Here is a 12,285-nt window from a genome sequence, read left to right on the forward strand (position 1 = left end):
GAGTAATAAGGCATAATATGCAGGTTTGGAATTACACAGCTCTGGGGTGTCACACTGGGTTTTAATACATCAATTCAATGAAAAGTATTTACCCGAGAGGAGTAAATGTTCCAATGTTAAAATGGTAGCAATGACTGATGATTAGCAGAACGATTATGTGAGAACAGATAACATTACCAGAATGTGAAGGGCAGCTTTTCACACTTGGATCATGAAGACACCAGTCCTAGCTGCCAGTAGAGGAGGTCTGCTCGACTTAAAGAGATAGTTGTCATGCCAAGCTGGGGGCTGAGGACTTGTCTCTGTGTTTAAACAGGCCAGATTTTGGCTGCATTCATACAAGCTGACCAATTTCTGATATTTTTCCACTAAATTGGGCTTTTGCCGAGGGATGCACGATATCGGAATCGATGTGCAAAACCAATGTCAAAGCTGACGTTCACACCTATACAAACGCAGGTAGTAGTAATGCCACGAAAAACACAGCGCTACACAGAAAAACAGCAACAAGTAGGTGCTATTTTTCCAGACATTGCTCTACCGGAGTTACACAGTATTGTTGAAACCCACATCTATGAGCGTCTCTGCTATTAGCTTCAAGACTGACATTTGGACCAATGAGCATGCCTGGTCTGACAGCACAGTGGGTCAACAAGGATCTCGTACTGAGGAAAGCCATATTGCTCAAGAATGTGCTGATTCTCAAACCACTGCTGCCATTGAAATGGCATTTGAGAACACGTTTGAAACTTGGAAACATGAACACGCTCCATTCGAAACAATTGACTCAAGAAATGAGCTCAACAGCATCTACAGTAGAAGTGATTGCTGTCTGTCATGGCATTGAAAACACCTGCTCAACAAAACTGCACGGTTCAACCGTACGGTTGAAACTCTGAGGTTGTGAACAAGCGATTCGGTGGCATTCTCTCTGAGCCTCTTTGTGTCCCCACTATGCTCCTTGCTGGGGTGAAAGGACCGCTACCTTGATGCAGACAGGGGTTTACAGGAAACATTACAAAGCTGGACAAGATGGAAATGGACACAGTGACAGTGCTCAATGAGGAAGAGGCCGCGGACGGACAGAGAGCTGAAACTTCACTGCTTGACATGTATGATGAAATTCTGGTTGTGAATGAACGAAACAGCAAGTGAAATAAATAGGTTTTGATCAGGTTTTATTGGTAATGGGGACATGTAAATGTCAACAAAAATGACTTTTTAGTCAGTGTTTCAACTATTTAACTGTACTAGAATGCATAAAAAGCCACAAAAAAAAAATCAATATGGGAATTGGGCGGGGGTTTCGGCAAAGACAATATTGGATATTGGTATCGTACAAAAATGTAGTTGAGTCATCCCTACTTTTGACCAATCACCTCAGCGCTGATCTGATTGGTCAGATCAACTCAGCGCTGATCTGATTGGTCAGATCACCTCAGCGCTGATCTGATTGGTCAGATCACCTCAGCGCTGATCTGATTGGTCAGATCACCTCAGCGCTGATCTGATTGGTCAGATCACCTCAGCGCTGATCTGATTGGTCAGAAGACCAATTAGAGGAATAAGATCAGTCGGACCCCGTGTGAACACCACCTACAGCAGATTGCAGCTTTTCATGACCTGTAGTCCTGTGTTACAAAAGAGGAGTCAAATTGTCATTCTTTTATTTTTTTAATTAAGTAAAAATCAGACATGAACACGTGCAGACTAAAAACCAGTGTAACAAATTCACCACGATCCTAAAAAGGTTCTGAAATCAAGAGTCTGCATTCAGCTGTAAAAAGATACAGCCTGTTTCTAGAGAAGCCCAGTAGTAATCCTTTGCAATCTGTACAGAACACTGCTTTAGATAAAACAAAGAGAACCTGGTAGTCACTTCCTTCAGTCCACAAAGTCTTGAGGTCTTTCCTGAATTACTATTTTGTAGTACACGCATTCATTCCTTCTTCCACTGAAGAGTCGCTTTTATAAATCAAAGCGTTGTCACTAAATCAGCAGTTTTAACCATCTTTACACTGTAAATATGTTGTCTCCGAGTCCAGCATTTACATGTCAATTAAAACAGGTTTGAAAAGGAGGATTGTGGTAAAGCAGAACACAAAACTGCATTAAGGAGTGGAGAGGACTCCTGCCCCTGGTTCAGCGGCGATGGCGTCCGTGCCCTGAGTGTCCACCACTGCTGCTGCTATGGCGTTTGGTCTTGTGGGTGCGCGCCCTTTCTCGTTCTCGGTCGTACGACCTGGACCGCTCCCTCCTGTCTCCACGGTGATGTCCTCCCCCAGCCCCACCTCTCTCGTGCTTGTGCTTCTTGGCCGAAGAGAGGTCCGACGTGCTGCGGTCTCTATCCCGCTCCCTCCCCCGTTCCCTCTCTCCTTTGCTGGCAGAGCGCGACCTTGACCTTTTCCTCTTGTGAGCCCCTCCGCCGCTGCTGCTATGACGACTTGATGGCTTGGGGTCGATGTTGCCATGGTGGCCGGGCTTTGGCTTGAGGTGTGGGAGGAGGGGGGAGGACGGATGGCGTCGGGGTGAGGGGCTGCGGCTGTGAGACCGACTGCGAGAACGAGAACTGTAGGTTCCAGAACGACTTCGCCGGCTGTTGTAACTGGAGAGAGTAAAGAAAAGAGTTAAGACTCCAGTTGAATATTACTACGAGTGTGACACTGGTTGTAAAATACCGTCTGTAAAGTACCGCAGTAAACCGGTTGTAAAAGTACCGCAGTAAACCGGTTGTAAAAGTACCGCCGTAAACCGGTTGTAAAGTACCGCCGTAAACCGGTTGTAAAGTACCGCCGTAAAGCGGTTGTAAAGTACCGCAGTAAAGCGGTTGTAAAGTACCGCAGTAAACCGGTTGTAAAGTACCGCCGTAAAGCGGTTGTAAAGTACCGCAGTAAACCGTCTGTAAAGTACCGCAGTAAACCGTCTGTAAAGTACCGCCGTAAACCGGTTGTAAAGTACCGCCGTAAACCGGTTGTAAAGTACCGCAGTAAACCGGTTGTAAAGTACCGCAGTAAACCGGTTGTAAAGTACCGCCGTAAACCGGTTGTAAAGTACCGCCGCAAACCGGTTGTAAAGTACCGCCGTAAACCGGTTGTAAAGTACCGCCGCAAACCGGTTGTAAAGTACCGCAGTAAACCGGTTGTAAAGCAGACAATGAATGAAGTACTAAAGTCTTACTGTCTGCGTGGGGAGCGTGATCGCGAGCGAGTTCTGGAACGAGATCCACTTCTACTCCTGCTGTTTCTCCCAATCTTAGCCTCCTTCCTCAGCCTGACAGAGAGAAAGAAAGGAGAGTTGAAACGTTCCATTTCCATTAGGGGTGTCTGTTTAAAATGGGAAAATAAAGCACTTTTCCTCCAAAAGGAAAGGCCCTGCTGTGTTGAGAAGTTAGAGCTGTGTGTGTCCCTCACCCGTTGTGTGGGCTCTTGGATCCCTGGGCTCTGCTGTCTGGCTCTTTCTTTACAGGTTTGAGAGCCTGGGGGTTGGGCGATTTGTCCTCCACCTTCACTATGTTGGGAGAACCTGGGTAACACATAACATGTCTTTAGACTGGGTGGTCCCCGTTTAGAAATGGAATATTATTGTACTACTGTGTTACTTAAAAAAAAAATTAAGTACTTATCTATGATGACTTGACCACTTATTTAAATTGGACAGCTATGGTCAACTCAGGCTTTAAATTGACAGCTATGGTAAAGTAAACTCACAGGGTTTGGATCCAGGTGAGAAGCCTCCCAGGTTGGACAGAGCTGGGGTCCCATCAGGGTTTAGCCCTTTAGCCTTCAGCTTGGCCTCCTGCAGAGACATCTTCCTCTTCTCCACTTCCTTCTCCAGGTGGTCATAGTCCGGCTAGTCGAGAGAGTGACAGGAAGGGGTTAAGAAGGTACAGTGTGATGGATTAAGTTATACAGCAGGGTTGCTAGAAGGTTTGGGGGATGATATGTACCTTCTTCCTGGTGTACAGTTTGAGGGTGGTGATACAGATATCCTTGATCTCCTCCTCTGTGGCTCCAAACAGCAGGTACCAGTGAGGTCTGGATGGGAGAGGCATCTACAGACACACAGCACTTAGTTAATGATGGTAAACATTGGATTAGTAACCGAAAGGTTGCCAGATCGAATCCCTGAGCTGACAAGGTAAAAATCTGTTGTTCTGCCCCCCCTTAACAAGGCAGTTAACCCACTGTTCCTAGGCCATCATTGAAAATAAGACTTTGTTCTTAACTGACTTGCCGAGTTAAATAAAATAAAATGGGATGGGTAGGGAACACTGGTTAAGAGACTCATCCTGTTACAGGAGAGATGTTGGGGGAAAAGTGGAAGACTAGAGATGGGGAGAAGACCAATCCAACGGTACCTGCAGAGCTCTGGCAGCCAGGTAGATGCAGGCACAGGCGATAGTTTCAGCTTGGAACTTCACAAACACATTGGTCCTGAGGCTGTCATTCATGTAGTTCCTACAAGACACAAGCAACATACAGAAACATAGCACCATCTCCTCCCAAACAGCCCATATCACAGTGGTCTGGGCAGTCACCAGCTGGTTCTCGACAGCTACAGGGGTGCAGGTTTGTTCCAGCTTGACCATTAAATACTTGAACCGTGTGTTAGTGCTCAGGTGAAACAAAAGCCTGCAAACTGTAGCTCTAGAGGACCACAGTTGGTGACCACCCCAATAAAAGACAGATGTGTCTGAAATAGTAACAGACTAATGGTATGGAGACTAGTTTATCTTTGTCCTGCTACCTCTCTCTCTCTCTCAGGTACATCCATGTTGGTGTTGAGCTGGACATGCAGCGTCACAGATGAAAGCTTGTACACAGGACAGTGCAGACGGGGCTAGAGCCCACAGCTCCTTACCGTAACAATAGGACGCCCAAAGAAATTAAAACCGCTCAAGTCCTATTTCAGAGGTGGACATGCGTACTACTATTCAAATGTCTTTGGAAAGTGCACATGCAAACTGAAGGTGAATGCCGAGCAGACCGAGGTGGAGGTGATCAGAGATATGATGCAGCCCTTTAGTAGGTCGCAGCCATAGAGGCAACAACTCATCTCTTGGCTGAGAGGAGAGATGGAAGTTTCCCTTAACCACAGCTCAAGGATGAGATTGGCCAGGTCAGACTAGAGCTGTGGGATGGGATGGCATGCTGCACTCTAGTTACGATATCTCGAAGTAGCTTTCAACTTGAACTCCCATCAAAAGGCCTACACAATGCTGTTATGTCGGGTAACAGGGCAGTAGTCGGAGTTTCAGTGACCCCGATAAAGCTATAGCTCAGGCAAGACATGGAAACATCTCACCGACAGACAATGGACATTTCTGATTGATGGTTTTGCCATCTAGCGAGCAGTCAGACAGACAAACTGAAACAGAAAGATGAGGAGGGGGGTGTGTGTGACAGGAACACTGCTGGTAGAACCCCTACCCACTCAAAACGTGTCCCCTTCAGGATTTAACTTCTTATGGCTGCAGGGGCAGTATTGATTAGCTTGGATGAAAAGGTGCCCAGAGTAAACAGCCTGCTCCTCAGTCCCAGTTGCTAATATATGCATATTATTATTGGATAGAAAACACTCAGAAGTTTCTAAAACTGTTTGAATGATGTCTGTGAGTATAACAGAAATCCAAACAAGGAAGTGGGAAAAATGAGGTCGGCCAATTTTCAACCGAGCTCCTATTGAATACACAGTGGGATATTGGTTATGTTGCACTTCCTAAGGCTTCCACTAGATGTCAACTGTCTTTATAAACTTAAATGAGGCTTCTACTGTGATGTGGGGACAGATGAGAGCTGTTCGAGTCAGTGGTCTGATAGAGAGACAGGTCCTGGTCACGCGCATTTCACATGATAGCGACCTGCGTTCCATGGCTTTTCTACAGACAATGGAATTCTCCAGATGGAACGTTACTGAAGATTTATGATAAAAACATCCTAAAGATTGATTCTATACTTAGTTTGAAATATTTCTAGGACCTGTAATATAACTTTTGGAAGTTTTCTGATGTTCGGCTGGACGAGCGTTTGGATTTGTGTACTAAACGCCCCAACAAAAGTAGCTACTTGGACATAAATAATGGACATTATCGAACTAAATCAAAAATTTCATGTGGATCTGGGATTCCTGGGACTGCATTGAAGATCAAAGGTAAGGGGATATTTAAGTTATTTCTGATTTCTGTTGACTCCAACATGGCAGATCATTTATTTTTTCTTAGCGCCGTTCTCAGATTATTGCATGGTTTGCTTTTTCTGTAGTTTATTTGAAATCTGACACAGCGGTTGCAATTAAGGAGCGGTATATCTATATTTCCATGTCTAACAATTGTATTTTCATTGACATTTATGAGTATTTCTGTAAAATGGCTCTCTGCACCGGATGTTTTTGGAACTAGTGAACGTAACGCGCCAATGTATACCGAGATTTTTTTAAATATAAATATGGACTTTATCAAACAAAACATACATTATTGTGTAACATGAAGTCCTATGAGCATCATCTGATGAAGATCAAAGGTTAGCGATTAATTCTCTCTATTTCTGCTTTTTGTGACTCCTGTCTTTGGCTGGAAAAATGGCTGTTTCTCTGTGAGTTGGTGGTGACCTAACGATCGTTTGTGGTGCTTTCACTGTAAAGCCTATTTGAAATCGGACACTGTGGTGGGATTAACAACAAGCTTACCTTCAAAACGGTATAAGATACATGTATGTTTAAGGAATTTTAATTTTGTGATGTTGTTTTGAATTTGGCGCCCTGCACTTTCACTGGCTGTTGTCATATGGATCCCGTTAACGAGATTGTAGCCCTAAGAAGTTAATGGAAGCTGGGGCTGATATGCAAAACCTATCTTTACTGAGAACAAAAAAAGAAACGCATTGAAAACTAAACTGGGCTTCTCTGAATAGTCTGACTACATTTAGCCATTCCGAGCCAGTCCTGGAATGTGACTGGCATAGGGCGGCGCACAATTGGCCCAGCGTTGTCTGTGTTAAGGGAGGCTTTGGCCAGGGTATAATAATTTGTTAACTGACTTGCCTAGTTAAATAAAAAATAAAAAAGTGGTCTGTCATATGATTTCAGATCAATTAAACATTATTCAGAAAACCGGCTCACACAGGGGTCCCCCAGAATAGGCTTCCCTAGACTTGCTGAGGGTTTGAACTTTGGACTGGTGGACTACTGATAGATTACTGTAAAAAGTGGCCATTGGATATTGATGGGTGGCGAGACAGGTCCTTGGAGACAAAGCCTGAGCAGGATCAGCCTGTAAGACATGTCTGGAGACCACGTCAGTTTGGGAAAATCAAATAGACAGTTCAACAGTACACTTTAACTACTGCATCAAAAAGGCATATCCAGAAAACGGTTGAGTCAAAAAAAAATACTTCAGGATATGTTTACTTCAAATCTAGAGCAAGTAAACTAGAAAAAAATAATAAGTAGAATGCAATAGTTATCTATATAGCTATCTAGAAAAAAATGATACAACTTTAACCTAGGAAGCAAAACCCCCAAAATACAAATCCTTCTGGACACCCCCAAGAGAAAACAAGACGATGCTGGCAGTTGGGAAAGGCCCGCCCCCTTCAGTGAATCTCGGCAGAGAGCTCTCACTGGATTGGCTGTCTCCGAGAAGGGCAGCCAGCCAATGGGGGCGCTCCTGAGGTCATGTGGTTGGAGGAGCAGATTTCAGAGGTTCTTTATGAGACTTACCAGCATGGACTACCCTTTAATCAAAGAGTAGAGAGAAAGGACAAAGTTAAACTGAGTTCCCTGGGCACCAGAATCATAGACTAGAAATAGCCATGCATGGACAAGAGGATAACAAACAGGTCTCAATAAGACACTAATGAATCCATCAGAGAATAGAGGTTACAGAGGGTGACACAGCAGGTGTTTGTGACGTAGGGCACTGGGTTAGTTAGGGTACAGGCCATGTACTTACCAGGCGGTCTGGACCAGAGTCTGGTTCTTCTCACATTCCAGGACTTGCAGGTACATGACGATGATCTGGAAGAAGACCAGTTGACATTATGCAATAATCAACACAGTTTCACAATCACCAGGTGTGGGAAGAATGCAAACCACCAGGCTGTACTGAGAAGAGAATGTTCTAGAACACCACAACTACAGCTGTCATGTGCGTCACACAAACTATCAAAGCCTTAATTGTAGTAGTGTAGTCTAATAGGTTGGCCGAATGCTAGTGTTGAGATAAATGTAGCTGTGACTTGAGCAAGAACCGGCCGGGTCTACAGTTGCACTGTATGTGTATTCTGAGTGATGTAACTGGGACTCACCTTGTGCGGGTGCTTGACGTGTACACAGAAGCCCAGCTCCTTCAGGATTCTCCGTTCAGCTTTGATCACTTGGTTTTTGGTATTAATGTAGTTCTGATCAAGAATCAATGAACTTGCACTCCTGCTTTATAAAAAGAATGAAAATAACCAAAAATGTTTCCCCCCCTCAAAAACAGAAAGAAAGCACCCTTCTGCTTTCATTGACTGGTTCTCTTTCCCCCTTCAACCAACTAAAAGCAACAGGCCCAAATGGGTTTTTTTAAGGGGGTTTGACTCCTGTGATTTCAGTGGAAGCTTTTGAGTTACACTGATCCATGTCTACCTCAAGTCACCATGCATCACAGCTTTCACAGAAATATCACCAAACAAGATGGTAAAAACCTGGACTACCCGTTCTGTTATTCCCCTTTGTAATGGAATAACCTGGACTACCCGTTCTGTTATTCCCCTTTGTAATGGAATAACCTGGACTACCCGTTCTGTTATTCCCCTTTGTAATGGAATAACCTGGACTACCCATTCTGTTATTCCCCTTTGTAATGGAATAACCTGGACTACACATTCTGTTATTCCCCTTTGTAATGGAATAACCTGGACTACCCGTTCTGTTATTCCCCTTTGTAATGGAATAACCTGGACTACCCGTTCTGTTATTCCCCTTTGTAATGGAATAACCTGGACTACCCGTTCTGTTATTCCCCTTTGTAATGGAATAACCTGGACTACCCTGACTTCAGTCGCATCACCGTCTATAGACTCATATTGTGTGTAAAAACAGATTTTGATGTATACTTTACTTAACCAGGGAAGTCACATTGAGATCGCCATCTCTTCTTCAAGTGAACCCTGATTACAGAAAGCGCGACACCAGGAAGTATGCAAAGGACCCCATCATCTCTGTTAACCCAGATAAATAAGACAGTGCACTAACGCAGCATGGATCTCACGAAAACAGGCAGATCAGCACGGATCCCTTCAAAACAGGCAGATCAGTCTACAGGAGATAAGGACCCCACATCAGAAATGCAAGAGGTAGCATTTTTATATGGTCCTCTGATATGACATGGTAGCAACGTGACCATACCCATCTAGTCCTCTGATATGACAAGGGGGTAACATGACTGTAGCTAATACTTCTGGACACTAGATCTGTCAGAATTAAAAACATTTTCTAACAGAACAGTTATCAGAACAAACATGACCAAAGTTGCTATTAAAACGTGCATGTTATGGCAGTCTACTTTGTCTTTACAAAAGTAAGTTTGTATTTACTAATTTCCTTACTTCAGTGGTAGTCTAGCCAGTAGTAGTCAACCGTTCATGTTTCCAAGCTACTACACAAGCTGCAGTCAGGCAGCAGATGTAATGGGTTATATCTACTCCAAAGACTGACTGTTCAGTTTAGCATACAATGGTCAATTTCCAAGACAAAAACTGTTTCCTCCAAACAAACCTCTTAAAAATCTATTTTAAAAAAAGAGTCTGGAAAGCCCTGCGTATGTCCATCAATTACAGGTGATGTATTTTCATTAAAACTCAACCCACCCACCTCTTAAATGTATTACATCCCCTCAATATTAAATCTAGATAGGAAACTAATGCATGTGAACAATTGTACAAATGTTCTAAAGGGGAAAATAAAAAAAGTGATATTTCTGTAAAAGCCATGAATGCCATTTGGTGAATGAGGGAGGTTGCTCTGTAGTACACACAGTATGTAGTGTTTGAGCTACGTTACCAGAGGGTCCACAAACACCAAAAGCTTAGACTGAGACAAAGGAGTCCAAGGCTCCCAGCCTAGGACCTGCGGCCAACCTGTCCTCCCCGATCCCAGTGCACCGCAGTGACTCACACCACGGGCGTCTCCCAGGGGAGGGGGGGTGACACCTCGCTCATGGTTGTCATGCCGACTGCTTCATCTCTACGTACCATTCCACATCACCCAGGCTTTGGTAAATGTAGCTGGTCGCTGTTAGTTGGTTGCAAGGGAAAAGAGAACCCAAGTTAATACCACAGCCTTAGAATTGGAACTGAACAGATTATTCTGGTCAAAGACACACTCGTCTAGCAGTGTGTCCTGTCTTCTGGTGCCTAGTAGTTCTCTCTCTTGGCAACCAACAGTTATTTAGGTTAGAGGTGCTAATATATCTCCTTTCACTGATCTACTTGTCTATGCATGTAGCTGTGAATATAATGTTGTAACTACCATTGATCAGAGATGAGGAAACTGAAACGTTTTAGAGTATGGTTTAGAGAGCATGGATCAACAAGGGCATTTTGTTCACATTCATACATCAGAGCATCATACAAGATAGTTACTAATTAATATAATGCAAGATTAATATACTTGCATTTTTCACAAATTTTCACAAACGTACAATTAAAAGAGATGTAAGACCGACAGAAACAAAGGATAGCTTCTATATGGATGCTTACCTTTTGCCTCTATGACTCTGTTTTAAATGGTGAAAAACATTGATGACGTCTCTGAATCGTCGTGGCGCTTCCTCGATCTTGGAAGCCAAGTTGACACAGGCCATTGCAACAATCTGGGGACACAAGAATAAAAAGATTTACAGAGGTTGCAAGATGTGGTTAGCTGGCAAAACACGAGCATTACTCTGAGGCGTTGCAACGATTACGTAACCTAAAGTGACAAGCTAGCTAGCTGCAATGACCATGAAATAGTTTCAAAACAGGCCTGGTTACGTGCCAAAATCCAGCTACGCTACTGTAAATTACAATATGGCCGCCAACGTAAACGTTTTCTACACACACTACCCAGTGCCGATGCAAAACGACCTAATGTTGTACTGCTAATTTGCCGAAAAAGACAACTTGACTTACCTCAAAACTGTGTTTGACAAATGATTTTGAGTAGAAAAAACGATGAAAAAGAACTTGACCCGTAGCCATTGCCACCTGTAATGTAAAGAACAATAAATTAATACGACAGTTTTATGTCACGTTAAATGGAATTCATAAATAGATATCCGCCATTTTGTTCTTGTCATCCTACGGCCGTTATCCCGCTGTAAGCGCAGCACACGTTTAAATCAACTACTTATTTAAATAAGTTAAATTTGTAACTGATAATTGCGCTAAATAACACGGTTGTACACATGATTCGACAAAAATGGGCCAAATTAGTCTACCAGACTATGCTAATAAGTTAACTAGTTAGCTGTGAGAGAACGTTAGACTTGGGCATTTCCCGGCCTTGCTTGGCCTTATTTTGACGGGTTATATAAACAAAGATGCGATAAACAACAACCGCTATAGTACTTATGTTTTTCATAAGATGACGATACTGGATGTTTATTTTGAATGTTTACCTGTGGCAAGCGTAGAAGAATACCAGCCGATTGAATTAGCTCGCAACCCAGGATACGGAGGTCGGTCTCCGTGTGCAGGTCGAGGCCATCGAGCATAGACGGGGTTGGCTGAAGCCTTTCCTCTGGTATAAGAGAGTTGCTGATAGTGAGGTAAACTTCAGAATAAACTCTGTCGCCGATAAGGATCCCATCACTATTCGTGGATGTGTTAGGGACAGCGGAAAGGGGACCAGCGGCCATCTTCGTCACAAATGAAAGCAGTAAACGACACAACAACGCGGCAGAGACAGCTTCAACCACCGAGGAAAGGAAGGAGCGGAGCAAATCGATGACGTCAGCGCACGGTCGAACTACGAACAGTGTACATACGCGGGACTTTCCGTGACAATAAGTAAATAGTTCCAAGCAATCATACATTTTCCTGAAGTGCCTTTACGGCTCTTTTTTTTACACGATAGGTTATACTATTGGTCATATAATTGTGAATACAGTTTGATGTATAATCCCATGGGAATGGGTGATGCAAGGGACAATTAGCAAGCTTTTGGGAACTGTCTGGAATTTCCCAATGACGATGATTCTGGGAACTCTTTCTTTGTATAGCGTTGGAACATATCCATCCGCCGTCATACACTGCAACGATGTAT

At 43.7% G+C, this 12,285-nt stretch overlaps 1 protein-coding gene across 2 annotated transcripts; it reads right to left on the reverse strand.

Moving 5' to 3' along the window:
• Positions 1 to 1,650: 1,650 nt before the first annotated feature.
• Positions 1,651 to 11,977, reverse strand: LOC135553178 (cyclin-L1-like). 2 transcript variants are annotated; one of them, XM_064985346.1, is made up of 11 exons: positions 11,639 to 11,977; positions 11,151 to 11,225; positions 10,740 to 10,852; positions 8,304 to 8,424; positions 7,949 to 8,013; positions 4,358 to 4,457; positions 3,947 to 4,051; positions 3,708 to 3,849; positions 3,411 to 3,522; positions 3,178 to 3,270; positions 1,651 to 2,605 (listed from the first exon to the last, which is right to left on the reverse strand). In XM_064985346.1, the coding sequence occupies exons 1-11, from the start codon at positions 11,876 to 11,878 to the stop codon at positions 2,143 to 2,145; spliced, it is 1,629 nt and encodes a 542-aa protein (XP_064841418.1). In that variant the 5' UTR covers positions 11,879 to 11,977; the 3' UTR covers positions 1,651 to 2,142. The 2 variants fall into 2 exon arrangements, with proteins under 2 accessions (XP_064841418.1, XP_064841417.1); XM_064985345.1 differs by having other exon boundaries at positions 8,304 to 8,427.
• Between the last annotated feature and the right edge of the window lie 308 nt (positions 11,978 to 12,285).

This window comes from Oncorhynchus masou, chromosome 13, assembly GCF_036934945.1.
Source record: "Oncorhynchus masou masou isolate Uvic2021 chromosome 13, UVic_Omas_1.1, whole genome shotgun sequence".
In the NCBI taxonomy this organism is placed as follows: Eukaryota; Metazoa; Chordata; class Actinopteri; order Salmoniformes; family Salmonidae; genus Oncorhynchus; species Oncorhynchus masou.

What these genes read in the sequence shown, in the direction of transcription:
- LOC135553178 (XM_064985345.1), bottom strand. Translation starts at nt 11,878, where the DNA reads ATGGCCGCTGGTCCCCTTTCCGCTGTCCCTAACACATCCACGAATAGT. An exon ending in TTGTCAAACACAGTTTTGAG is followed by an intron (nt 10,853 to 11,150) that starts GTAAGTCAAGTT and finishes TTGTGTCCCCAG; the next exon opens with ATTGTTGCAATGGCCTGTGT. An exon ending in CTCACCTGGATCCAAACCCT is followed by an intron (nt 3,523 to 3,707) that starts GTGAGTTTACTT and finishes TGTGTTACCCAG; the next exon opens with GTTCTCCCAACATAGTGAAG.